The sequence below is a fragment of the Lissotriton helveticus genome, chromosome 1_2, assembly GCF_964261635.1.
Source record: "Lissotriton helveticus chromosome 1_2, aLisHel1.1, whole genome shotgun sequence".
Lineage (NCBI taxonomy): Eukaryota > Metazoa > Chordata > Amphibia > Caudata > Salamandridae > Lissotriton > Lissotriton helveticus.
Window position 1 is genome coordinate 122,359,674 of NC_136058.1, and position 27,401 is coordinate 122,387,074.

A 27,401-nucleotide genomic window follows, 5' to 3' on the forward strand; every position below is an offset into this window, starting at 1 on the left:
CCCACTTTGGGTCTTGGTTTGAGCCTCTTCCTTTAGGTCAACCCTTGTATTGAATCTGGGTAAGGGTCTTTTCCCTTACTCGCTGTCGTTTTCCTCTGCGCATATGTGGTCACCACCCTTCCTCTGTCCCCAGTTTTCCTCCCTCCCACACTCTCTCTCTCTCTCTCTCTCTTTCCCCCCCTTCCCCTACCTACCGTGGTTTCCCTAGGGAGGGTGATGTGTTGTGACTTTCCTCTTGGTGCCTTCCTTCCCCTCCGTTTCCCCCTCTCCTCTCTTTCCCCATGGTATCGCCCGTGCTGTCACCCTGTAGGCAGCCATAGAATGTTAGTGTGAGTCTCACGATCCTGTCAAGCTGGGAGCACCTATGTTATATGGAACCGAATAAATGTTCTTGAATATCACCACGTGTGGACCTTTATTACCACACACCACTTCCCTATTGGTTAAGATTCCTGATGATCTCATCCTGAGTGATTGGCTGGCTTACTAATTACGGACACTCATTTGCAGCTCTTAATAACTTGAGCAGATGCAGAACCAAGGCACGGATCATACCATTGAAATAAAAAATATTGGGAGTTGGAAATCACTGAGAACATATTTATATTAAATATGATCAAAGTGCAAATTTTTAAAGCATTTGGGCCCTCAATATAAGAAAGGGTATTTCACCCAGGGTAAAGTTTTGCAACTCAGAATTACTATTTTTCTAGTACCCAAATTATGAGGTCAGCAAAACTCTGAACCCAATAATTCCAGGCCTGTTGACATTGAACCTGACTTTGCTACTGTAGGGGCATGGGTGGTGGATAGCAGCAAAGCACAGCCCCTGTCTTCCCCCTGCAGCAGCGCAGGGGGAAAAGACAGTGCTCCCCCACACCACAGATATCAGACAGAAACCATCCAGGCCTACAGCCCCCTACTACCCTCCATCACCCCAACAGCCCCCTGGAGTAAGTCAGTGTGTTTTTTAACCAGAATTGGAAGTACCTGTCTGCTAAAGGACATGGTACCTCTGGATCTGAGGAGGTATATCCCATTCTGGAGAAAAATTGTGTAAATGCGGTAATTTGCTTTGGTTAGATGGGCCTGAATCGTACGTTCTGCCCCACAAGTATCCAGTGCCACCACCATATTCCTGCCAACTCGTAATTTGACCCTTAATAGTAATTTGTGAATGCCTGACTTTGATGCAGTCACTTGGGAATCTTAAGCTATGATATGCTGCAGACCTAAATCTCAAGTACCAGAGGTCAGTAGACTGCTCTGTGTAGAAAACACTCTGGACTGAAAATAGCAACTAGAGTACAAAAGCATTGGGCCAGCAGAAGACCTTCGTCTAAAAGACCCAAACCTTGAATTATATATGGTTTGTGTGTATGCTAGTAATAAACAAAACAATATTGATCAGGGAGGATAATCGTAAAATGGAAGCATAGAATACCCACTTTTACCTTACATATTTTATAAACAAACCATGGGTCTTTAGAAAAAGGTCTTAAGGGAGTAGCCCTTCCTACACATCCACCTGATGAAGAGATTAGACTTTTGTTTGACTCACTCATTCAGTAACAAAAGTCATGTTTTGAAATCCTTAAATTGTATTGAACCATCGTCATTGGCCAGACCCCCATATTGAAGCAGTGGCATAACTAAACTGGAGGGGGCTCCACCGCAATGTACATGAAGGCCCCCACATCCCGGACTTCGTCAGGAGGTCTCTGACCAGGGGCTCGCCACCCGTGCATAGTGCGGGAGGGGGCACATGGAGCTCGCCCCCTCTTCCTCACAAATTAAGAGTCGGTCAGACAGTAGAGAATACAAACCAAAGGTATTTATTAGAGGTACACTCGAGTGGAGTCCGGTCTGACCAGCCTCCTTGGATTGCTGTAAAGGGACTGACTTCAGAAAGCATAGCAACATATGAAATACAGTTCAGAACTGTTAATTACACACCCTTACTGGAAATTTCCAGTTGGTAGCTGGTGAACGAAGGAGGTACAGATGGATGGGTCTAGGTCCTGAGACCGGGTACATGCTGTCTCAATGCCAAGGTCACTCTGCCTGTATCCGCTGCTGAAAGGATGGGAGCTGGCCTATCTACAGGGAAAGGTATGCACTAGCAAAGACAGTGTATTCATTAGTACAGCGAAGCTCTGCCTTGGAGAAACAAAAAAAAAACTATCGCAGATGCTTTCAGCTGAGGCAGATAGAAATTGAGACAGAAGTTAGTTTCAATCATGGCTCAAAATGGCATCTGAATACAAAATGGTGCAGAGAATGCTAACTTACATCATACAATGCATAGAGAATTCGGCTAAAAATATTTCTATTTCAACAATGAAACATGTAACTAATTCAATTATGATTACAGTAGCCTTGCTAAGGATTGCAGACTTCACTTTTATGTTTGACATTCACGAACAGCGATGCCAGCCACTATTTTATCTCTTACATGACAGCCTTTCTCAGAGATCCTAGATGAGCTTTGTTAAGTTAGATTCTCGGATTAACAGATGTGGTGCCATGGAGGCGATCTAGCTTCAGACCCCCACTTTTTCTTTTTGATCTTTCTGCACACCTCATCAAAGATTGCGGCTCATGACAGTAAAGTCAGAATCCTCTATATTATTTTTAAAACAAAAGGCATTGCCATGTTCCTACACGTGTGATGAAAGGCAAGAGCCCCATCTGTTGACAGACATTGAAATGAGGTAAATATCAACATTATTTCTCCAAAGCGAAAGAAACTGCCACAGTGGTGACAAACAGTCCAATGAGCGCATCGCCTCGAGTTAGTTGTAGGGGCCAACCTGTGGTTGCATCTCGATTCATTTAACAACATGATTATACCTTTTGTACTCCTAATACACCTTCTAATTATAATTTTTAGAAAACAGCTTTTACAAATCAGTAGAATTTTTTTAATATTAACTAAACCTCTTTGTATACCCTGGCATGTCTATTTGCGCATTGACCTTTCTAGGTTTTTGCAATAAGGGTCTGGGCCTCCGATCTGTAAATTGCCCTAAAAAATCGACCATTGTGTTCCTGAAGACTATTAGGAAGATTTTTGATTTGTTTTATCACGCTGTTTATTATCACTTAGAGCCATTCCAGGAGGATCTTGTTTCAATTTTTTTGACTTTTCAACTCAGTGTTTTTAAACAGTAACACATTTACTTTTGATTGTGAATTGGATTGAATCTGAATTTGAGGAATTGTGGGCGTATTTGTTTCTTGCCCTTGTGTTTTCATAGCATGAGATGATATTCATTCTGTTTAGCTGTTCAGCAATCGGAAGACATTAGAGGGACATCATCAGCTGCCATTTTGGTTGATCAGCTTATTAGTCGTCAGAGGGATGTGATTGGCAGTACCCTGTAAGAGCATAACAGCAGAGATGGCCTGCCAAAAGTGTGCCAAAGTCAATCCTATCTGCGCCAGTCCGCGTCCAATCCACAGAAAGCAACGGCCATGATGCCCATGGGTGCCCAGATAATCATGAGAAAACCTACTCTGCCAAGAACCTTAAGAAGCAGGGAACGATAGAAAGGTGTAAGGAACAGTTATAAGTTCACTTTATGCTTGGGCCTCTATGTTGTAGTCAGCAGTAGCGCCAAATGGCGATGCAGCGCATGCAATGTAATTTGTTTTCTTTCTTTCTTTACATTACCTCCGTTTGGCCTTATGCTGGAGCTTACCACCCCCCCACCATGCCCCTCCCCCGCCTCACCGCCCCGCAGCACTCCCTCGAGGAGCCGCTACTGGTAGTCAGTGTCAGAAGCCCTTCTGGATCAGGAAGAAAGGAAGTGTGGGTGCTCTTAAGGTGCTCAGTTGTTAGGGTAGTTTTAAAGTGAATAAATGTAAATTTCGGAGTTGTCTGGTTAACGCTTGCTCTATAGTTAAGCATGCCCATGACATAAATGATTTAAATATAGACATTAAGTTAGACAAAGCCCCTAACCCGGATATTGCAGATGCGGTACTGGATGTAAATGGAATCCTACACATGGATAGAATGGGGAAAACAGCAGGGGGTCTAGCTATTATCTTTTGTGGTATTTACCAGTGTGCTTCATTTACACCAATAGGCCTGGTTGGTGCACAAGGTTTAGGCTTTAGGCAGGGGTGTAGCTTGGTCAGTAAGATTGGGGGGTGGTGAGGTCCATATGTGCCAACCAAGACGCAGGCACATAATGTTAAAATACATTATATGACAAGCAAGGTGCACAAGAGGGTCTTAAGGGGCAGCAGAAAGTGAGAGAAATGCGAATTGGTAGGGGTACTAATTGAGAGAATGCACATTATTTTGTTAAATTGCCAAAATTGTATTAGCCTTTCCAAACAGAGGGAGTGTGTGTGCATTTTTGTCTGTGTGAATAAAGATTCCTAGTGAAATCTTACAAATACCGAACTATGCCCGACTGAAAGCCCCTGTACCCAACTATATATCACAAAATACATTTTTTAGAGGGATGAAACACCCCAAATACCTCCCCCCCGGAAGCCACGTCCCTAGTTTTATGCTTAAAATCTCTCACCAAAACTCCTTTTCAGAAGTTTTAATTTACCGACCTCCCGGTCCCCCCCCCCCACACTTTGTTGGATCTCTAGGAAAGATCATTGCCTAACATAGGGCCCTATTACGATGTTGGGCGGACTCCCGTTCGCCCGACACCGTTGCGGAATCGGGACGACAGACCTCGGTCAGTGGTCCCGACCGCAAAATTACAATGCGCTCGCACATGGTGCTGTAGCAAACTCCTATTTCTCTATGGGAGCTTGTGCTGCGGCAATAAACCGGCCGTAACAAAAGTTCCCCTAGAGAAATTGAATAATCTGTTCATCCCTGCACCACATTGCAGGCACCAAAAGGTGCCCCTTCACCCACCAACCGGAGGCGGCAGGGAGAAGGGGGTCCTGCCTATTTATCAGGCTACACACATGAAAAGAAATAGGGCTCCCTGGTTTTCAGTCGAGTTAAGAGTGGATCCAAAGAATTCCAAAAACAAATGGAGAAGTACCTATTGGAGAGAAGATAAACGTACTTATAAGAATGCTTTAAAATCTTATAGGAAATATATTAAATAAGCTCAATTCATTTGTTTTCTGTCGAGACCAACAAATCCAAGAACGAGCCACAGGAAATTTCTCCAGTGGCCAATCTGTTCTTGCAACCGAGACCTATAATGTGAAGGTTAAACCTTCATTAGAACTCTTTAACAGTTTATTCGTTTGTTTTTTAAGGATAAAGTAAAAAACTTAAATCTGGCTTTGATTTATAAAGTCATGAATAGATTGATCTCCCCTTAGTTACATTGTCAATAAATAATACCTCATTGTCAAACTTAAAAAACTCACCCTTGTACAGACAGAAAGGGCAATTGGAAACTGTAAGTCAGGATCTCCGGCAGACTTTTGACTCTGTAGGACATTGATCAGAGCTATTGATGTCTTAAATCCTGTGGTAAATTAGTTGTTCAATAACTCTCCGAGTTCAGGGATGGTAACATCTCTTTGGAAAAAAGAAAGGATTAAATCTTTGTTTAAAAAAAAAAACTTCCGCCAGTCCAGATTTACTAGTAAACTATCGACCTATCTATTTGTTACTGGCTTTTCCAAAGATGCTGGAATTGCTGGCAATTGTTTTTTTTTTTTTAGTTTTATATAGCGCGAACTCAACCCGAAGGTATCAGAGCGCTTTACATGACCACCTGTTGCGTTACAGACGGAATATACCACTGTTTGATTATTTAGAAAAATCTGGATTCTTACACCCGTCACAGTCAGGATTCAGACCTAAACTGAGCACTGAATCCACTTTGTTAGAAGTAAGAGAATACCTGGAAGTTACCTTGCACAAGGGGTTGAATGCTGCCCTTATTTGTTAGACCTGTCAGCAATGTTCAAAACTGTTTGTCATCCCCTTTTGGTTCAGAGATTGGCAAAAGTAGTAGTTTGTGGCCAGGCAATGAAGTGACTGCAATCTTTTTTAGATAATAGATGTCAGGGTGTTACCAAGACCCAATACCTGTCAAAGAATAAAGAACTTCAATATGGCGTACCTCAGAGTTCTTCCGTGAACCCTACTCTTTCTAATGTTTATATGACGCCCTTGCCACACTGATTGACTCATTTGGGTGTAAAGTAGTTTCCTATGCTGATAATACTCCGCTCATTTTCTCATTGAACAAGTCTTCCAACACCCCAAAAGTCACACTTAAAAACTACTTATCGCAAGTCATTAGATAGAGGCAACAAAATTACCTGAAGTGCAATTCGGGCAAAATAGAGCTTTTGGTCTTAGGGAACAGGGAACAACAACAATTTTTCTATGGATGATTGGTGGTCAGAGGGCCTGCCAACACCACCCTTCTCTCCTCCTAGCAATTGTGGTGAGGAATCTAGGGTAAAGTTTGATAATAATTCATCATTTTACTAGCAGATCCTTAGCACCACTGGTACTTGTTTCACTTTACGGCGGACCGTGAGGACAATTTTTAAACCTTTTAACCCTGGAAGCACAGAAACCTAAAGTGCACACTTTGATTACATCATGTTTTGATCATGCTAACAGCCTTTATCTTGACATCCCTAAGACATTGATTAGACTTCAGGGGGTTCAGCACACAGCGGCACGCCTGGTCCTGAAGCTTCCAAAGCGGTCATCTATACCGGGCAAGGGCGTAACACAGGTTCCCGCAGCACCCGCCATGCAGGGGGGTCCCTAAGCTCCAGGGGGCCCCCTCAGCACAGTACTCTGGCCGGACAGCTCATGATTAAGTTCAGAAGAGGCTCCTCCACATATCTTGCAGGGAGGCCCCTTCAAGTTTCGTTACACCAGTGATATCGGGCCATCTGAGAAATTTACATTGGCTGTCAATATACAAGCGTATTCAATTTAAATCTTTAACACTGGTTCACAGAATTAATCAGATAGATGGATTTCAACATTACAGCCCTCTTAGAAATTTGTGAGCCAGCAAAGCCTGGCTTTTTAAGCTCCCAAGCTTAAGACTAAAGAGAAGAGGAGGTAATGTCTTTTCATATTTAGCAGTTGAACTCTGGAATAACTTCCCCTATACCTGCGGGTGGTTGATGATGAAGCTTTGCTCAAAAATTCAGATAAAAACATGGCTGTTTTTTTCTCAGTAGCTAGTGAGGTCCACTCATTTCTCCTGCTCTTATTCTTAGCACCAGGACACACAATCCCACGACAAAATCCTATGCCTAGACAAATTCTATTACATTCCACACATTGGACTTGTGATATACATCACAGGGTATTCTGACTAGAGTAAAAAATATCACCATACCAGAATATCGAGTCTAAAATATTGTGATATTGAACTATCGTCAGCAAGAATATCAATGTCAAGAATAATCAACTTAAAGTTTAGTAATATCGATTTTTAGAATACAAAACCCACAATCCACATCTAGGGGCCCATTAGGATGTCGGGCGGATTTCCCCCGCCAGGCTGGCGGTGGCTACAGCCAGCCTGGCGGGGGCAATCCGCCCGACATCAGCATTCGAATTCCCCCCGCCATATTAGTATGGCGGGGGGGACCTCAGGTACCCCCGTGTGCACCCCCCACCTCTCCTTCACTCTGGAGTGAAGACCGCATGCCTTTCCGTGGCGGCATGGCATCTCCCTAAGCCCATTGTAATATGGCTGGCGGTGTCTAATAGACACCGCCACCATATTAATCCTTTTCCGCCCCGGCCGCAAGGCAACAGGGGCGGAAAAGCGGACCGCCGAGGTCCCCCCGCCGCAATACTAATATGGCGGGGGGAATTCGAATGCGGATGTCGGGCGGATTGCCCCGCCAGGCTGGCGGTAGCCACCACCAGCCTGGCGGGGGCAATCCGCCCGACATCCTAATGGGCCCCTAGATGTGGATTGTGGGTTTTGTAGTGGTATGGGGTGTGAAGTAAAGTAATTTCACGTAATTACTTATTTTTAATTAATATTAACAATTAATTTGATAATTAATTATGTTAATCGTAAAGAATTACCTGTTAAATGTTATGAGTGTGTTTTGTGTTTTGTGGGGGTACATTGTGGGAGATACACTAATTATAATTAATTAATAATTCATATTTAATTAATGAGAATTAATGTGTTGATAAATATTTATATTAATAGTGCAATTATTGGAGTGGGAATAGTAAATTTGACCCCTCTGCTAGCCATCACTTTTCCTACTGTTGCAATTATTGGAGTGGGAATAGTACATTTTACTCCTCTGCAATCCAACACGTTCCGTACTGTTGTATCGACTGGAGTGGTGACATTAATTGTTACCCCTCTGCAATCCAACACTTTCCCTACTGTTGCAGTTATTAGAGTGGGAATAGTAAATGTTACCCTTCCACAATACAACACTTTCCCTACTGTTGTACTAACTTGAGTGGGATAAGAAAATGTTAACCCTTCACAATCTAACACTTTCCATGCTGCTGTACTGACTGGAGTGGGAATAGTTAATTTTACCCCTCAGCCATCCAACACTTTCCTTACGGTTAAACTGACTAGAGTGGGAATACTAAGTTTTAACCCTGCACTATCCAACACTTTCCCTATTGTTATTCTGACTGGAGTGGGAATAATAACTTTTACCCCTCCGCTATCCAACACTTTCCTGACTGTTGTACAGAGTGGAGTGGGAATAGTACATTTTTATCCCTCCACAATGCAACAGTTTCCCTAATGCTTCACTCATTGGAGTGGGAATAGTAATTGTTACCCCTCTGCAATTCAAAAATGTAAATTAAAATTATTAGTTTAATAATAGTTTTTTAAGTACATATGTGTAAGTACATATATTAATTATATATTAATTATGATATATGTGTGTTAGCTTTTTTTAATTAAGTTTATTTGTTATATTTACTAAAATATATATTAAATCTATTTTATTTTTTTAATTTGTTACTATTTAATATATTTAATATTTTACTTTATATGTGTTTATAAAAACGATGATACAACGTTATTAATGGCATTGATATTTTTTTCAACATTTTTGTACTTACCTTTATAAGTACAGGATGACAATATTTATGACAGCGATATTTTGGTCACAATATTGTTGGATGGCGATATTTTGAGCGTCGATATTTTGTCAATGAACCACAGCACATATGCAATATGTGAAATATTTGGATAAATATAAATTCTACTCCTCCTTTGCCCCTGCTTCAAGGTGGCATTATTTTTTCAGCCAAAGCACGATCTCACAGTATTAGTAGCTTGGGCTTTGCATCAAAACCTATTGATGTTTGCAGTTATCGCCTTTTTAACACACATGTAATGCCCATGTGATACAAAGTGGTGCAAAACGCTACGTGCACTGAGATAAAGGCACTCCTCCGCACAAAATACCTTTTGCAATGGAAAGTAAACACCTTCCAAGACTTTGCACCGCTTTGTATCATTTTAGATGACTTTGCGATGTGCACAGTCTTAGAAAATCTGCCACTAAATGTGATTTGTTTCTGCATCAGTGCAAAGAATATAGTAAACTAAATGTGTTTTTAAGTATCAAGGAATAAAACAAATAGATTCTTCTACTTTTAAAATGTGAAAGAATAAATTAAGAGTGGGTGAATATCAATGTGCCTCCCTTTTGGACAGATGCTTCATAAATTAATTTACAGTTGTTCAATGATTCGTAACTTTTTTTTTCAAATGTTATTACGCGTGTAAAATGATTTATCATCAATATAGATGTTGTGGATTCATTGAAATTATTTCATGGTCTGTTTTCTCTCTTTTGCCCTGGCGGTAAATTGTTTCTGTGCTATGGAATGGATAAGAATCTGCCCCCACTTCCTCACCCCCTCCTCCACACACAGAGACACCATTCAATGACACACGCAGCAGTGTAAGTGCACCGGAACATAAGTTCAGTGTTTGAACCAGTGCAAGGTTTTAGTAATCGTGACGCTAGACTCACAAGCATTAGAAAGGCACTGTGGTCTCGAGCAGGGGTAGGTCCCTGGCACTGGCCTGTCTTCTCTTGGCACTAAACCCATCCTGATGCAACCTGTCCAAAAAGAGCGTGAACCACATCAAAGAATGTCACCGGCTGGGCTGACTCCTGAATATAGGAACTTTTCAGTAAGCAGTGTGCTAGGAGCCAGAACAGTGTACAAACTAATCTCTGCTCCGCATACTGTAGATTACCTGTACACCACACCGTTTGTTCATAGCAACTGTAGCCGGGTTGCCAGCAATTACCTGTTGTCACTGTGATAAAGTATTCACAGAACTTCCTGGTAGAGGCAAACTCGCCCCGGTGGCACCAGAGGAAAGTGACTGGCTTGGGGCGTCCCTGCAAACTGCGGGACTTGTCCATCGGTGTGAAAGCTGCAAGCCTGGCTGGCTTTTCACAAGAGTTTAGCAGTGGCTGGGGTTCCCCAGGATTTCACCTCCGGCGATGGAATGTTTTGTTACCATGGAACACGACGGAGGGTAGGTCGAAACTTAACCAAGTTGGCGATTTGTGAATGGGGCCCGAGGAATGCTTTTCAGATCACCCACAGTTCACGCAACAGCGATTTTCGGATTTGTGGAATTCTTTTTGCGCTGATTCACCTGCACAGGAGTGCACAGGCGCCAGGATGTATTCGACAAGTGTGTTCACTAATCCCTACGCCATTGAGGTCCTAAAGACGAGAAAGCAGGACCTGGTTGAGGAAATTAACAACACCGACCACCTGCTCAACTGGCTCATTGACAACGGCATTTTGTCCCCGGATAAGAAAAAAGTGTTGTCCACGTACAGGACTCGCACCGAGAAGAACGCCAGACTGCTGGACATCCTGGTCACCCAAGGGGAGAGGGCGTGCAGACTCTTTTTCTATCCCTGTCTGAAGCAGGTGGAGCCCAGTGTGTACCACGCAGTGCGAGCTTACGTCAACAACGTCAACGCAAATATAGGTGACAGCAAAAGACAACTAGTGGGGTATTTGCTTGAGAAGGACAAAGAAACTCCACCGCCTCCAATGAAACAAAGCCAGACCAAGAACGAATCGGTCAAAGTCGCACCGGAAGTGACTCGACCGCATAAAGAGAAAGTAACTGTGGAAAAGAAGGAAGAAGAACAGCCCAGACCAGTAGCAGCAGAACCGAAGGCAACTCGGCCTGACATCAACAGTATCTTTGAGGCCCTTGCTAAGGGTGACGTCTCCGACTTGGAAGCCTTGTTAGAGGGATGTGACGTGAATGCAGTCAATGCTTTCCATGAAACTCTTTTGCATGTTGCCGCTGCCAATGGAAACGTGGCAGCCATTGAGCTCCTAATCAAGAAAGGGGCTAAAATAGATGCCAAGGACAGAAATGGAAGGACGCCACTGCACAGGGCGTCAGAAATGGGCCACGCGGATGCAGTCCGAGCTCTGTTGCAGGCCGGAGCCAACCTGTATGCTTTGGACAAAGAGGGACAAACGCCACTTCACCTGGCAGCTCGAAACCAGCACATGGACATCATGAAGATAATGCTTCAAGAGGAGGGAAGGCAATACCAGAACGGCCACCATTTTCTCCACATGGCAGTTCTCAAGGACGAAAGCAGTCTGGTAAGCCTTCTTCTACAAAATGGTGCCCCTGTGGATGAAAAAGATGACAAGAAAAAGACTGCCCTGGCTTACGCTATTTCACAGGGCTTCGAAAAGACGGCAAAGGTTCTGCTGGAGGCTGGGGCAAGCATCGATCCAGACCTTATAGATCTTGTGTTTAACAGCAATAATCAGTCAATCTTTGCGTTACTCTTGCAGTATAGCAGAGGGCTGTCACCGGACACCCTGGTGTCCGCTCTTTTCAAAGCCGTTCAGATGAACCTGCATGGAATAGTGGCTGCTTTGGCTGACAAGGGCACCAATGTAGATGCAAAAAATGACATTCAATATACACCATTACTGTTGGCTGCCGAGCTTGGGAAGACGGAGTCAGCAAGAGTTCTCATTGAAAAAGGATGTGACGTGGCTGCGAGAACACCAAACTCGAACACTGCTCTCCACCTAGCAGTTCAAGCAGGAGATCTTTTTCTGGTCAAAATGCTCCTCCAGAAAAAGATTGACGCCAACATTGGCGGCCAAGGTGATCAAACCCCTCTTCACGTTGCAGCTTTTTATAACAAATCAGAATTGGTTGATGTGTTAGTCTCAGCTGGATCTAAGATTGACTCTGTCACAAAGGACGTATTCACCCCTTTGCACATTGCCAGCCAGAGGGGCAGTGTTGATGCAGCCCGCCGTCTAATCCATCACAAAGCCAAGGTGAACGCCAAGGATAAGCACTCCCAGACCCCGTTGCACTTTGCGGCTAAGGTAGGGGATCCAGCCATGGTGGAGTTGCTACTTAGTTGCAGAGCTGACCCTAACGCGGCAGATAAGGAGAAGAAGACCCCGCTGCATCTCTCTGCTGTGGGAGGTCACCTGGAAGCTGTTCAAGCAATGCTGGGTCACCAAGTGAGGGTTTCCGTTAAGGACATGGATGGTTGCACCCCACTGCACTATGCAGCAATTAATGGAAGCACTGATATAGTGCAGGCCCTTCTTCAGGCTGGAAAGAACAGAAATGTAGATGAGAAAAATGTTTGGAGGAAAACACCGCTGCACCTTGCCGCGGAGTATGGGCACAGCGACCTGACTGACCTTCTTCTAGGCAGTGGGGCAGCCGTGAATGCCCTGGACAACAACAGGGACACGCCGCTGCACTGCGCTTGTAAGGCTGGCCACCTCAGCACGGTGCAAGCACTGGTGAACTGGGCACACGGGGAGAAAGCTAACTTACAGGCCACAAACAGCCTCAAGAAGACGCCGCTTCTAGTCGCTGAATCCGAGACTACAGAAAACCACATACATATTGCAACATTTTTGAAAAAGAAGATGCTAATAACCAAATAAATGTGAATTTTGAGCAGTTGAAAAACAGATAATAATTGTAAACATTAGATGTAATTGAGAGTAAGTGTATTTATAAATCTAAGCAAGCCCAACTAAGAAATAATTGATTAATTTTAAGGGAGAGCTGTCCTAATGCTCATAATTCTAGCTACATTTTGTCCCAACGAAGACTGGTCTTCGGGGAAAATGAGACCTTTTCACAGTAGACCAGTAACTCTCAAAGGCCAGCAGTTCTGGAACAAACTCAGTTACATGACCTGTGACTAACCTTTCCATCCCCGGCCTGAGCGTGCAGAGGCACTGTCCTGTGGAGAAATCTTACGCTTTGTAAAGGTGACTGACTCTCCCAACACTATAGGCCCTGTCTAGATCTGACCTGGTTTGAGTCTTCCTGCAAGGGATCCGACTATTAAAGTTATCTAGGTGTAGATGGAAAGTAAAGGAGCCGGTCTGATTAATTTACATTAGAGGGCAAAGAAAAGCCAGGTTCCTTCAATCCAATGTAGATGGTATCTGTGCATACGGCCTGTATGCTCATTTCATAGATTTTGAAGCAGCTGGTGCAGAAACACAACGAACTACCTCCCCAGTCTGTGAAGATGCGGATAATTTTTTTTTTTTGGGGGGGGGGGGGGGGGGGGTGTAGGGTCTTATTAACAAACCAAAGCCAAAATGTAATAAACAAATAGCAGACACTTGAAATCTGTGTGCCATTAAATGAAGGACGAACCATGCCAGAGATCAAAGTGTACATCTGATTTTAGGTAATGTTTATGCATTAAGTTCAATAAATCTAAGCAGCTACATTCATATCAGCGAAACATAGGATACTCAGACTGGATGCTTATCATGGAAACAGAGCTGGCTATTAATGTATCAATGTTTCCAGCCATGATTAACAGCACTACTACAAGCGAAAAAAGTAAGTGTTAATGTTATCGAGAATGAATCTAAATGTTGACATTGAGCAGTTTTTTTCCACTCTTGCACACAGCGAGCAACACACATTTGAGGGTCACTCAATGCAGCCGCCCCCTCCACTGCCCTCCCCTCCCCTCCCCCCCCACCCCCGCCTCCCGATACTGCAGGTTTAAGGTGAGATCCATGACGTGAATGTTCATTTTAGAGTTCACGGGGTTGCGCCTGTCTGCGATTTCCCTGATTACTTTATTCACGGGCCTCAGAAAAAAAATTATTGGTCTGGTCACGGGAATCTATCTACATCGCTAATTTCCATGCGCAAGAATAACCCTTTATTGGTGGATTTTCACACAATGCAAACAATCCCCAAGTGTTGGGTTATGTTTACTTTGATAATGTATTCTCTTTCTGTCGATTCTATTAAATATTCTAGGCAGAACGACCCGTGTCTCTACTAACCTATGAAGTACATGGGTGTTTGGATGTTTTTCTCGCCTTATATGCACGCACATTTATGTCACCCTATTTCTGGCACTTGTCGTAGATACTTACATTGGGTGTGAAATTCGTTGGGAAGGTTTGTGATTGTGAACACGCACAACCCTGAGCCTTTTTGAGTGTTTGCCACTTCCCCATTAGTGACCTCGTGCACCCCCGAGAACGCCAATCTTACTGCACCAACATTACATTTTAGATTCTGGAACATCCATCGCACTTGGGGATTTTTCTCAGTTATTAATTCTTTCTCCAGCATAGAAATCCGCAGGTGCTTGTAACATTTCTGCCTACAGGTGGCGCTCTTTACCAAATAACTTTAACTTGGCTGCGTAAAATGTTCTGTGAATTCAACCGTGCTGCCCAGCTTGGCTCTTGTCTGATCATTCGAGGGAGAAATAAAATGCAAAGATTTGAAGCTTCTATCTGATATTAAAATATATCATTAACATGTGAAGAACAATTTTTGAATCGTAGCTGGATGTCTTTACTAAAATAGCGAGCGCTATAATAACCCTTAAAATATGTCCTTTAAAAGCAACGCAAACCCTGCTTGGATCCAAGCCAAAGAAAATAGGGTTTATGTTTGGTTACCGCTGTGTTTGACGTTTCTAAAATAATGGTTGGAGCAGCACATTAACAGGCGACCACCAAGTTTCTCCATGGCATAGCTAATACATTCAGTAGCCCTTGCTTTTTAGTCAGGAGCACTATGAATTCTGGGAATTGCAGTCATATGACTAGGCCTACAAGACCCAGCCTGCTAAGTGCGCCTTAAAAAACAGAACACTTGACATGGAACAAACTAGCACAAAAGAAATAGGTTATGATTTTTTTTTTTTTTTTACAAAAGCCCAGTAAACGCTGAGCAAATGCTGTTTACTCATAAAAAAAGGCGTAGGTGGCCGGCAAGAGTGTGACGTTAATCTCCGTATACGCCCACTAAGATGGAACCTTAAAATACACAGCTGTCAAGCAGCACCTGCCGTGTATCACCAGTCTTGTAACAAAATGATGCCTGCCGCTCCCTGCAACATGTAGTGATAACCCCTAAAATGTCCGCCAGGCTTACTACCTCGAAGATACACAAACTCCACATCTGCTCAGCAAACTTCTTTAGTTTATTACTGTGAGCCTGTTCTGAATTAAGAAAAAACGACACCACTTCTACTCCTGAGAAGTGTAAAGTTATTTCTAATGTGGAAAGTGGAACTAATGCAAAGTGATGCTAGTTTTAAAGCCACGACTGGTTGAAGGGTTGCCAAATGACAAGGGGCCCCTTGGCAGCTTTGACAACGATATTGGTAGGCCAAAGGGAGAGGTCTCTTGAAGGGCAGGGATGCCCAGGAACACCAGAGACTTGACTTTAGAGGTCTATGTGCCACCCATGTATGTGACCCTTTCGGCCATTGCTGGTTGGTAGCAACAGCACTCTGCATTGCAGGACTTGTGCTTTCAGGTTCCACACCGAGTGAGCACTTAAAGAACTATTGTACAAAGCGCACTTGGCTAAAAAGCATCACATGGGAGAGTGTCTGTTTATCTATCCTCTCACTACCAAAACCTGAAGCCAATTCTTTCATACAACAAAGGCCAGAACACAGAAAGTGAGCCCTGGATATACTAATTTAAGACATGGTCCCACCACAGTGTTTTTGACTGGTGTAGAAAGTTGGAGCAGTGGAATTTTAATGACTTGAACAGTGGCAAATAGTTGTTTGTGACTTGACCCTTAAAGGAATATGCTACGTGCAAATGTAGAAATATTTGTTGGCATCTCTAAACTACATGCAAAGCACATCATAGCACAACACAACACCATAACACAAAGCAAAAAAACAAGACAACAAAAACATGGCACCTCACAACAAAAGAGTAAAAACAGGAATCAATACAACAGTACAACACGCACCGCAGCACAGTAATGCAGCACAAAAATCACAATCACAACAAAATGCAACACAGCACATACACAAATGATATTGCCAAAAATGATTACCCACACATAGTAATGTCAGACAAAAAGGTTTTGTGATCAGGACCAAATTCTTCAACTGTTGTGACAATGCCTAACTACATCATTCAAAGAGCAAGCACGTTCAGGGTTGTGACTAATCCAAGAATAGAATCTCTAATAACCACCCATCAGCCCCAGCTAACTCCAGTCATCTTTATTTCGGCAGTGTGCCATAAAAACATATAAAACATATTTTTAACCATAAATACACTTGAGCATAACAATATGTTTTTATGATTAAAACAATATAAATATTGCAATTAATGACATTCTGAAAATTTCCAGCATACATGGTTTTAAAATAAGAACCAAGTTTGTCAAAAAAGGCAAAGCATCCGTTTAAAGATTTACATACTCGTATCGGTTTCTAATCACAATAGCATTTCTAATTACATTTTAAAACTGCATTGCACGTGACAGTTGTGGCTAGTTTTTGTAAAAATTCCATTGCTAACCGATATTGCTTAATCCTTGCCTAACACAACAAGGGAATAAAGAAAGTACTTCTTGGGTTTAAATATAGAGGACACAATAAAATAAAGTGACGAGTCTGTTTCGTGACATCATCAGCCAGCTAACTCCTTTTACACCAATGTCTTTCAAAATACCTTGAATGATCTAATTAGCAGCCCAAGACAATTCCTGAATGAATTTTGAAATTGTAGCCCCATTAAAATAGTAATATAATAAACACCTCGTTGGCCAATGACCAAACAAAAAAAACCTGCAGTTCCAGCAACTCCTAAAACAATGTCAATTCCGGTTCCCCATTGAGCCAGCTTCTGATTAAAACAAGACACAAGACCTGCCTTTTGACTCCCATGGGCAAGATCCACCAAGGGCTGGTACCATAACGACTTTGATCGGTTTGGATTTACCATCATCATCTGGCCCACCTGACAATGCTTTGAATGGATTATTGAGGCCTATCTTGCATTTTGTCTTTCCTATTAAAACACACACGATGAGTTGCTAATCGTCCTCCTGCATAGATAAGTAAATATCTTCAATTTGGTACCCTTGGGTCTCTTTAGTCTCGTGCTCTTTACTTAATATATATGTCTATCTGCAACGACAAAGAACCAATGGCGGACTCAAGGCTTTTAGAAAACACTGGCACTTATTGTTGGAAATTCCCAGATTACGTCCCTTCATCAGTGAAAATACCTCGCTTGTTTATAGAAGGGGACGCACTTTGAGGTCTTTATGTCCCAGCTATGTTACCACACAGAAAACTACTGCCACCTGGTTACCAACAGCCCCGGTTGGTTTCCATACTTGTACTTCTTGAAATGTCTCCTGCCTGGGTCGGAACCGATGTAAAGAATTTTGCTACAACACCAACAAGGTACACAAAATTAGGCATTTCATTAATTGCAATACACAATGGGGCGTATTCTCAAGGATTTATCGCCGAGTTAATGGCACCTAATTGCAGCCAAAGTGGCGACAAATTTTTCTCACGCAAGCAGTAATCAATAGGACCTAGCTATACTGATAACGCTCATGTTGTATGTGTCTCAGAAAAACATATCAGCTTTTATGAAGACCCTCACCCACCAACCTAGTTGGTGGCATGCTTCATCATCGGGCCCCAACCGAGGCACTGAGTGTGCCTCAGGTGTGCTGCGACGTCTGTTTACAGCGGAGCAGAGAGTGTTAAGTGAGTGTGCAGTGATGGTGTTAAGAGTGAGGTTTAAAAACGTGTCCTAAGGGTCCCAGTGTCACCAAGGCTTTTGGACGTGGTAGGAGAGACTTATGGTCTCCCACGTCCGGTGTGGTCAACTAGTTTCAGCCAGGCCTCGCATTAAAAACTGGCTTTCTTCAGGACCTATGTGAGAGGGGTGATACAGGGAACTATATGATATATGTGTTCCTATGTGAAGGACTCGCTAAGGCGCTTTAACTGCTCCCGGAGCTCCCGCGACCGACGTTAGCCCACCGCCATGTTCCTCCTCTCTCCTGTCTCCGACTAGAAGCTATGGAGACAAGCCGACCGCAATGAAAGTTACCGGTAAGGACGTGGTATCTGTTTCGGGCTGCGTGCAGGCACTATCTCTGATGTATCGTTTTTGCGTTTCTCGAGTTTTTTCTGCCTAATTGGAGGTGTCCTGAGGTGTTCTGAGGCGCGGGGGGAATACGGCTGATGGCGGCGGTGGACGGTGGACGGTGGCGCTAGGACCTCGACACCCAGATTGTTTGGGAGGTTGAGGCGGAGCCTGCAGCGAGGTCGGCGATCTACTGCAGGCTCAGCCGCCGAGCAAGGCTTTGGACCCGGGCACAGGCGGCGGTTGCACGGGTTTGTTTCCGAGGGTCCTTTTGCGGAGACACCCTACGGCGCTCAACTACCAACACCTCCTTCCAGCGCGCTCCCACCTTTACCCCCGGTGTGTATCTGGTAAGAGGGTCACTAGGTGGGCTAATAGGCGGATGTGAGCAGAGGTGTATGGCTCTTGCCCTCTTTGACTCTTTTTTGGACTCTGTCCCATTGTTTGATCAGGTGTCCGACCGGAATACACTCCTGGGAGGCGGGGGGGGGGGCAAGTGGCTGCTCAGAGCCTGGAGGAGAGAGGTGACACTCTTAGAGAATCGTGCCCTTTAGAGAAAGCCTGCAAGAGAAAGGTGGTGTGCGCCTCTGTTTCTGTTTCTCGAGGAGAAGCAACCCTCCCTGTGACTTTTCCTGTGAAGAATAGATACCAGCTACGGTCCCAGTCTCGGTTCGAGTTCAAGAGTAAGGGCGCCCTGGATTCCTCTGAGTGTTCGAAAGGAGTAGTGCCTACAACCCCCAAGAAAAGGCGCTAAATCAGGGGAAATTACAAAATCTAAAGGGCCTAAGGTCACCGGCCCTCCTATAAAATCGACCCCGTCATTAAAAACTTACTTTAAGATCATGGAGCAAGCCGTTAGGTCCAAGGAGCCAATCCCAGCTCCGCGAAGAAGTCCCCCCTCAGTCCTTCTTGAAAATTGTTTCACCCCCTTATGTCTATCCAGGAATCTGAGAGTGACACAGGAAATGTAGGGAGCCAACTAGATGTCCCCCCTTCTGATATCACCTCCTCGGCCAGCCTCTATTGTGACCCACTCACTAATATTAACACTTTAAATGCCTCTACCCCTGACACTACCCATGGTACGATTAAACTACTGTTACTACTGCCACTACCGATATTACTTCTACCGTTTCAGTATCCACCTTATCAGAACACAAGAAGCAGAACTTATAGAAAGTAGTCCTCCTGATCTCGATTCAATGGGATTGGAGTCAGTGCACGAGGGCTCTGTAGTAGTGGCCTTGGGGGGGGGGGGAATAGATGGAGATGAATTACAGCTTGGATCCTTTCTCCAGGCTTAAAGGGTAGATCTGCTCTCTAAATTTGCTATATCGGATGCAAATCAGAAGGGGATTCACGATAAATGTGTAGCTTTAGAGTCAAAGCTGGACGACATCTGCATACGTACTGGATCCCTCGAACTTGAGGTTAAGACCATTTCGGAATCTGTTCAGGGGAATAGGGAAGAAATCTAGGCCTTAAAAACAAAACACAGAATAGAGCATTACAGATGGACATGGAGAGGTTAGAGATGCAGGCCCGGAGAAACAACTTGAGGTTTCTTAAAATCCGGGTGGGGGTGGAGAAGGGGGATATCAAGGTCTCTATATGTAAACTCTTAAGAGAGGGAGTCCTGAAAGACCGAGAGGACATCAATCTTGAATCAGAGATCCAGAGAGTCCATAGAGACCCCTTCAAGATACACCCAGATAGGAAAGCCCCCAGGAAAATCTTAGTTAATTTCCAAACCTATGCGGTAAAAGAGTTGATCTTGGGGAGGTCCCTGCATGGGCCAACATCGCACCCTGAGATTGGGGTTTACCTAATTCGCTCAGATATAGGAGGCAGAACAGCGCAAAGGCAGTGGGAGTTAGGGTCCAGAATGCCAGAGCTCAGAAGCCTGGGAGCCCAAGTCCAAATAAAGTTTCCTGCATTACTAAAGGTAATGTGGAACAATAAGATGCACACTTTTAGTTCCCCTGATGATGTAGATGCGTTTTTGCTCCAGGCGAGTGGGTAGGTATTTAAAGCTGTATACATATTTGGTGTCTAGTATGCCTTATCGGAAGTAAGATTAATGGGGGTATGTAGATTTGCTTCAAGATGGGTGAAAGGAAAAAAAGGGGTGAAAAATGTTATATCTACATGAGAGAAAAGGGTGAGAAAGATAAATTTTAAAAAAATACATAAAAAAAATTAATAAAATAAATATATAAAGAAAATTTAAGAAAGATATAGTCTTTTAGAAGGATAAAAAGAAAAATAAAGAGAGGAAGGAAGGCTCCCTTGTTTTTCCTGGCTAAGTGCTAAGCGCCACGTATGCCGGTTATTGTTTGACATTTCGTTTTTTCTCATGTTTTGGAATATAGCGAGACGCTTCATTGCTCCTGGAGGGTCCCATCTGGCATTTTTTTTTCGCCAAGGGATGGAAGGTGGGTTCCTCATGGCGGGGCAAAGGGGAGGTGGGTGGTGGGATGGGGGAGGGAAAGAATTGGAAAAAAGTCCTCATACGACCAATAATAAATTGAATTAGCTCAAGCTGGGTAGTTTTTCTCTGGATAGAATATGAGTAGGTCACATGAGATGAAGTTCCTCTCCTGGAATGTTAATGGCCTCGGGAGTTGCAGGAAGCTATCTCGGGTATGTGAGCTTCTAAAGAATAATAAGGCTCACATTTTCTTGTTGCAGGAAACTCACCTAGAAGCCCAGGAATGTAAACAAGGTTTTAGCAAGTTTAGCTGGGTTCAGGAGGTGATGTGTTCCAACCAGAGGGGTTGCACAAGAGGGGTTGCTATTATCATAAGGCGTAATATGGGGATTAAAGTTGAGAAATGGGATACCGATCAATCGGGGAGGTGGATAGTGGCAATTCTGACAATTTGTGGAGCACCAATAGTATGTGCCGTCTACTATGGGCCCAATGAGGACAATCCTAGTCCACTTTTGAATCTCCAGGCCAGCCTGTTAAATAAATCTGCCCCAGTGAATCTTGGAGGGGATTTTAACTTAGTATTCGATGGCACAATTGGATCGCACATCTAAGGTAAAATATAACGTCCCGCCTAGAACTTTCTCCATCCTTAAGACTTTGGTTAAGGAGTTCAGGCTGCTGGATATCTGGAGGGTGGACAAAGGGAATGCCAGAGAGTACTCCTTCTACAGTAAACAATATAAACAATACTCAAGAATTGATTTCTTTCTGGTTGATCAGAGTCTGCTCTCAGATCTTAAATCTATAGCCTACACTCTGGCGCCAATATCAGATCATCTTGCTGTTGAGTTGGCACTCAATTTTAAGTCTAAAGAGTGCCAGAGGAGATGGACTTTAGATAGGACCCTGCTATTAGATGAGAATGTTAGGGCTGAGTTGGATGTAAAAACAGAAGCGTTCCTTAGGTTTAATGCAACTTCCACCAGCGACCAGATAGTCTGGGAGACCCTGAAAGCATATTTGAGGGGTCTCTTGAGCTCCTTAATGATTAATAAGAAGAAATCTGCTAGAGAGGCAGATCTAGACAGCCTCAAGAAAATTAAGGGGAAAGAGACTGAGCTGCAACAGGCAGCCTTGATCTCCCGAAGTCTGATGTCACAGCTTGAAAGGGAGCTGGTGTCCCTACAAGCTGATTTCCAGGTCAAGATGGATAAAACTATGAAGGATATATGGGAAGCCAGTAAATGACAGCACTTCACCTATGGAGAAACATGTGGCTCCCTATTGGCCTGGAAATCTAGAGTAGATAGGGTAAGGAACCATATTAAGAGCTTGGTCCAAAGAGGGTCAGGGGCCCTGTTGCAGAAAGATGAAGAGATTAGGGAGGAAGCTAGATCCTTCATGCTTAATCTATATCAGGAAGACACTGATTATAGATCAGATGCGGTTAAGGCATGGTTAAATCTGAGAGACCTACCCCAACTGTCCGAAGCTGACAGGCTGTATCTCTCCACCAGTATCTTGGAGGGTGAGATTAAAGAACAACTTAAAAAAATAAGTAGGGATAAAGCTGCTGGGCCAGATGGGCTCCCTGTCGAGATATACCTGGGTCTATCAGACAGGGTAGTGCCAGCTATAAAAACCCTCTTCAACAAAATATATCTACATGGAGAAGGTATTCCTCCATCATGGTCCGAGGCGACGGTGTCCCTGATCCTCAAGCAAAATAAAGATCCTCAAAAAATTGAGGCATACAGGCCCATCTCATTATTAAATTCTGATCTCAAGATCTTCTCTGGAATATTGGCTACCAGGATGGCTAAAATCATTAAAACCATTATACATCCCGACCAGAGAGGGCTCATACCCGGAAAACAACTCAGCGAGCTTACCTTACTAGCCTTGGGGGCGATAGATGTTGCAACGGAAATAAAGCTGCCACTTACTATAGTTGCAATCGATACCGCTAAGGCGTTTGATCAGGTCAGCTGGAACCATCTTTGGGAGGCCTTGCAGAGTTTTGGCTTTCCTATTAATTTTATTGAGGCTGTCAAATCTCTGTATTTAAATCCACGGGCAAAAGTGCTAGTTAACGGGATCATAACCGAATGGTTTACTATCTCAAGAGGTACCAGACAGGGGTGTCCCCTGTCACCTCTATTGTTTAATATATACATTGAGTCTTTTGTTTTCTCCCTTAGAGAGGATCCCCTCATTAGGCCATTTAAGATTGCTAATCTGGAATTGAAGTTTGCCCTATATGCGGATGACCTTCTCATGTACACGTCTGATCATGTAAAAGCTATACCAAGGCTGTTTGAATTATCTGGGGAATTTGGTAAGATCTCTGGTTATAAAGTCAATAGAGAAAAAACTGAAATAATGAGTTGGAACTGCACTAATGTAATAGGGGCGAAGGGCCGGATGAGGTATTTGGGGATTTACCTAGCACAGAAGCTGTTAGATACACCTAAAATCAGCTGGGAGAAGGTTTCCAAGGAGGTAGGCGGCCTGTTGTCATGCTGGGCGAACCTACCACTGAACATATATGGGAGGGTCAACCTCGTTAAAATCATTATTTTGCCTAAGTTAACTTTTCTGTTTAATTCAATTCCACTTTCTTTTAATAATAGAGACCTTGCTACCCTTCAAGGTAAAATCGGTTCATTTATATGGGCCACGAAAACCCCGAGAATAGCGTGGAAAAAGCTCAGGAGAGGGTTAAAAATAGGAGGATTGGCTTTACCTGGCCTACTTTCTTATTGTCATGCCTTTCATTTAACATTTTATGGAATGTTAGCCAATAAGGCAGATTCATCTTCTATGGGCCATTTGTTTCAGGCAATGTTACAGTATGTTCCTGAGGGACAGGAGTTTTCCTCAATAAATTTGGCAATTCCAAGTTCTACAAAAAAGTCAGACTCAAGATTCTATTGGCCGCACTAAAAAACTGGGGGTACATTAGGAAAAGTCTGGGAATACCGCACTATACGGCACAGGCTCCAATATGGGACTCTCTAAGCACCCCCGAATGCCTCCAGGACCAATTATCACAACCACTTAGACTAGCAGGTATCATGTTGTGGGGAGACCTCCAGAAAGATTCACAACTTATCAGCTGGGACCTAATCTCGAAAATAACCAGTGGGACATTGACGAGATTTAAGTTTTATCAACTGTCCGCATGGTGGGCAACACAGTCATGGAGCAACGATGAGTATAATTATTGACACCATTTCTAGACTAGGACCATGGAAAGGCGAGGTATCATTCTGGTATAGGGCCCTTATAGATACAGGGGATTGTCTAGACACGGAGTTGGTGAAATGCTGGGGCAGTGACCTTTCAGAAAATGGGGATGGTTTACGGAAACTCTGGTGTGACTCTTTTACTATGTTACAGGCTGTAGTTAAACCAGCTAATCTCAGGAGAAATCACCTATACGCGGCCTACAGAGTGTACTGGACTCCTGGGAAACTATCCAAGGTGACTGCGACGATCTACCACTGCCCCAGATGTAAGTACCCAGCTGCTGATGACCGGTATATATTTATGGATTGCCCGAAGATCGGCTCCTTTTAGATAGAGGTATGTGGTTTCCTGGAGGAGGTCCTGCTAGTACAGGTAGAAGTAAGTGTAAGGCTGATCTTTTGTGGCCTTCTGCCAGACTATTGCATGAATGCTCAAGCTTCAAAGTTTGTACTCTACGTAGTAATTATTGCCAGGAGGGAAACTTGTAGAGCCTGGAAATCGGAAACTCCTCCCTCCTTTGCGGATTGCCTAAAGAACATCATTATGATTAGTCAATCTGATATTGCCTGCGATAGTTCCAGTGCCAATAAGATCTGGTCGGCCCTAGAGATCTGGAGAGGGAAATAAAGATCAGTCCTATGATTATGCCAGAGGCTTGTTGGTCCGGTCCTCCATAGTAACATACGTTCCCCCACGTGTCGTGAACAGGAGTGGGACCTGGATACAGCCGTACCTCTGGGAGAACCCTGCCTATCTTTCAGGCCCCCTCCAAGGGGGGTTTCAAAATGGGCCTGTCTGAGGAGCATGGAGTAATCCCAACTAGAGCTTCTTTGGATGGCACGTATGAGGACATCATTTTTTTTTAAGGTGCTTTAACTGTAAGAGGAGGATTTCCTCTAAGTTTGTACCTGTATGGGAAGATTGACAAGACAAACAAGTGGACACACATATGTAAAAGGCGGTGAACTCAGGCATGTGATCAGTGGTTTCAATATAAGGTGCTTTAGTAGTGAGCGGAAAAACCAGCAGTGTTATGCGGTTCGTGTCGGCATGTGAAATTGCTAGCCAATTAGCGATACTATGGGAATTGGTGCTATAACTGATGGCGGTAAACCACAATCTGGGGTGACCAAGGCAAAGGTTATGACACACAATGCGATAGTAAGCTTACTTCCTAAATCCGGAAAAAAACCTCAATGAGTCTCTGGCGGGGATCCGAAACAATGATGCACTCTAGTGGGAAAATAAGAGGGTGGGAGTAGAGGGATTAAAGTAGGGGAGGGGTCTCGTCATGTGGGATAGGACGCTCACTCGGGCTTTGGGAGGGGCTGTATCCCAGCGGCGGGGCCGTGATCAAAGTTACCCCCCTGACTCCCACTTACTTGGCATGATCTCAGGATCCGCTATTCCACCTGTTGCAGCCAACCAGGAACTCCGATGGTGGACATGCGGTGTTCCGTGTGGGGTGTAAATAGCAATTTCGTGCCACAGCTGGAGCTCGTTATGCTGAAACTTGACTCTGCTGTGAGTAGCGTCTGTGGGGAGGAGTGAAACAGAAAACACAGAGAACAGACTGGTACTATGTGCAGCATCATGTTTAGATGCTTAAATCAAAAGAGAGTGTGATTTAAAATGCAAATTAATATACAGTATTTCAGAAAAAAGCGATGTCAGTTTTTACGTAAACCTCGTCTAGATGAATGAAACGGCTAGGGGCGTGTCCTGAAACTCCGTGACATGCGCAGCGTCTATAGTGAAAACAGACGAGGGGCTCAATATTGATGCCTGTGTTCGATAAAGTTGACCAGTATAGTTTACGAGGTGTCTAACAGTCATGCGCTATAGATATTGGACACTGTCTGTTATACACGCATAAATATTAAAAGGATTATACAAACATCTAGTCCGTGTGTGTATTGTCCCAGTAGATAGTGCCACAGGGATGAATGTTATGCACACATCAAATTAAAGAAGAATTGAACAAACAATATGGGCCATGTGTGTATTGCCCTGGTGGTAGTGGGGATTTCAGTGACAGTGTCATGAGAATGTCAGACCAGTCTTGATGGCAGTTCAGTTAATTGATCATAGCTGACAGGCCATATTCTAGTGTTCTACTAGGGTGGTAGTAGTGGTGTTTTGGCAGTTCCAAACACTAAGGTGCGGCAGACACTCAATGTGTATGGATTGACTCAGCGACTAAGGCTATTCCATGGTATATTGTCGTTTAATCCGTGGGTGTGGGTCGAGAGATGGTAAATCCAATGCTGTTCTTTAGTCAGGAGAGTTTTATAATTGTTGTTGGAATTGTAGGGTATCTGTTCAATGACTGTCCAGAGCATGTCATTGGGGGTGGGTGTCCTTCCTGTAGGTAGTCGTCCATGAGTTTACTTTTCGTTTTTTTGAAGTGAATAGTGCTTCCATGCTCCACAATTCTTGTCCTTACTTTCCGGGTAGTCATCCCTACATATCTAAGTTTGCAGGGGCATTCAATGAGGCATATTAGATTGGTTGAGTTGCAGTTCGTGTGTTTCAGTTGTTGCCACATTTTACCAGTATCCAGGTTAAGAGTCTTGCTAGGTTGCGTTAGGTGGCAGACACTGCAGTCACCACACGGGTGGTGGCCGACCACCCTGGGCAGGCCCCATTTTTTTTTTATTTTTTATTTTGACAGTTTTGTATAGCGCGAACAAGACCCTTGCGGGTATCAGAGCGCTTTACAAGGCACATAAAGGTGATTTGACAAATACATAGGCATACGATGACTTAAGCAAATACATTCCTGGTAAAAGTTAGCACCTATCAGTAGGTATTTATAACAACGTTCAGGTGACTCTAGCTAAGAGGATCGCTTTCACTTCTTTTTTGAAGAAAGCAGCGGATGGATTCAGTCTTTGGTCAGTGGTGTGGCATTAGTTTTAGGATGGGTGGACACCAATCGATCTTTCAAGCTGCTTTCTTTTTTGTAGGCAAACAGTGGTTGTGTCCAGTTTCTGTTGCCTGTATTGAGGATCCTCCAGTTTTTGCGTATTATTTTTGCTACGTGATTAGATATGCCATTGACACAGGTCAACGGTGTGGGTGTTTCTGGTCATACATTTTCCTCCAGTAGTGCCTCTTGATTCTGGTTCCGGGCATGTTTCTTGGTATTCCTGATGATTTTTTTAGGATAACCTCGTTTGTGTAGTTTAAGCGCCAGCTCTGCTGACTGGGTATGGTAGTCAGTTGTGGAGCTGCAATTGCGTCGGATTTGGAAACATTGTCCAAAGGGGAGGTTCTCCTTCAGCGGTCGTGGGTGGAAGCTCTCAAATTGGA

At 43.8% G+C, this 27,401-nt stretch overlaps 1 protein-coding gene and 1 long non-coding RNA gene across 2 annotated transcripts in view; one reads left to right on the forward strand and one right to left on the reverse strand.

Annotated features, from left to right (window-relative positions):
• LOC144798857 (uncharacterized) overlaps window positions 1-27,401 on the reverse strand; it is a 286,173-nt gene that overhangs the window by 135,729 nt on the left and 123,043 nt on the right. The window lies entirely within an intron of this gene.
• LOC144798845 (CARD- and ANK-domain containing inflammasome adapter protein-like) lies at window positions 10,298-13,740 on the forward strand. Its single transcript, XM_078669904.1, has one exon. It carries the CDS (start codon window positions 10,520-10,522, stop codon window positions 12,917-12,919), a length of 2,400 nt encoding a protein of 799 aa, XP_078526030.1. The 5' UTR covers window positions 10,298-10,519; the 3' UTR covers window positions 12,920-13,740.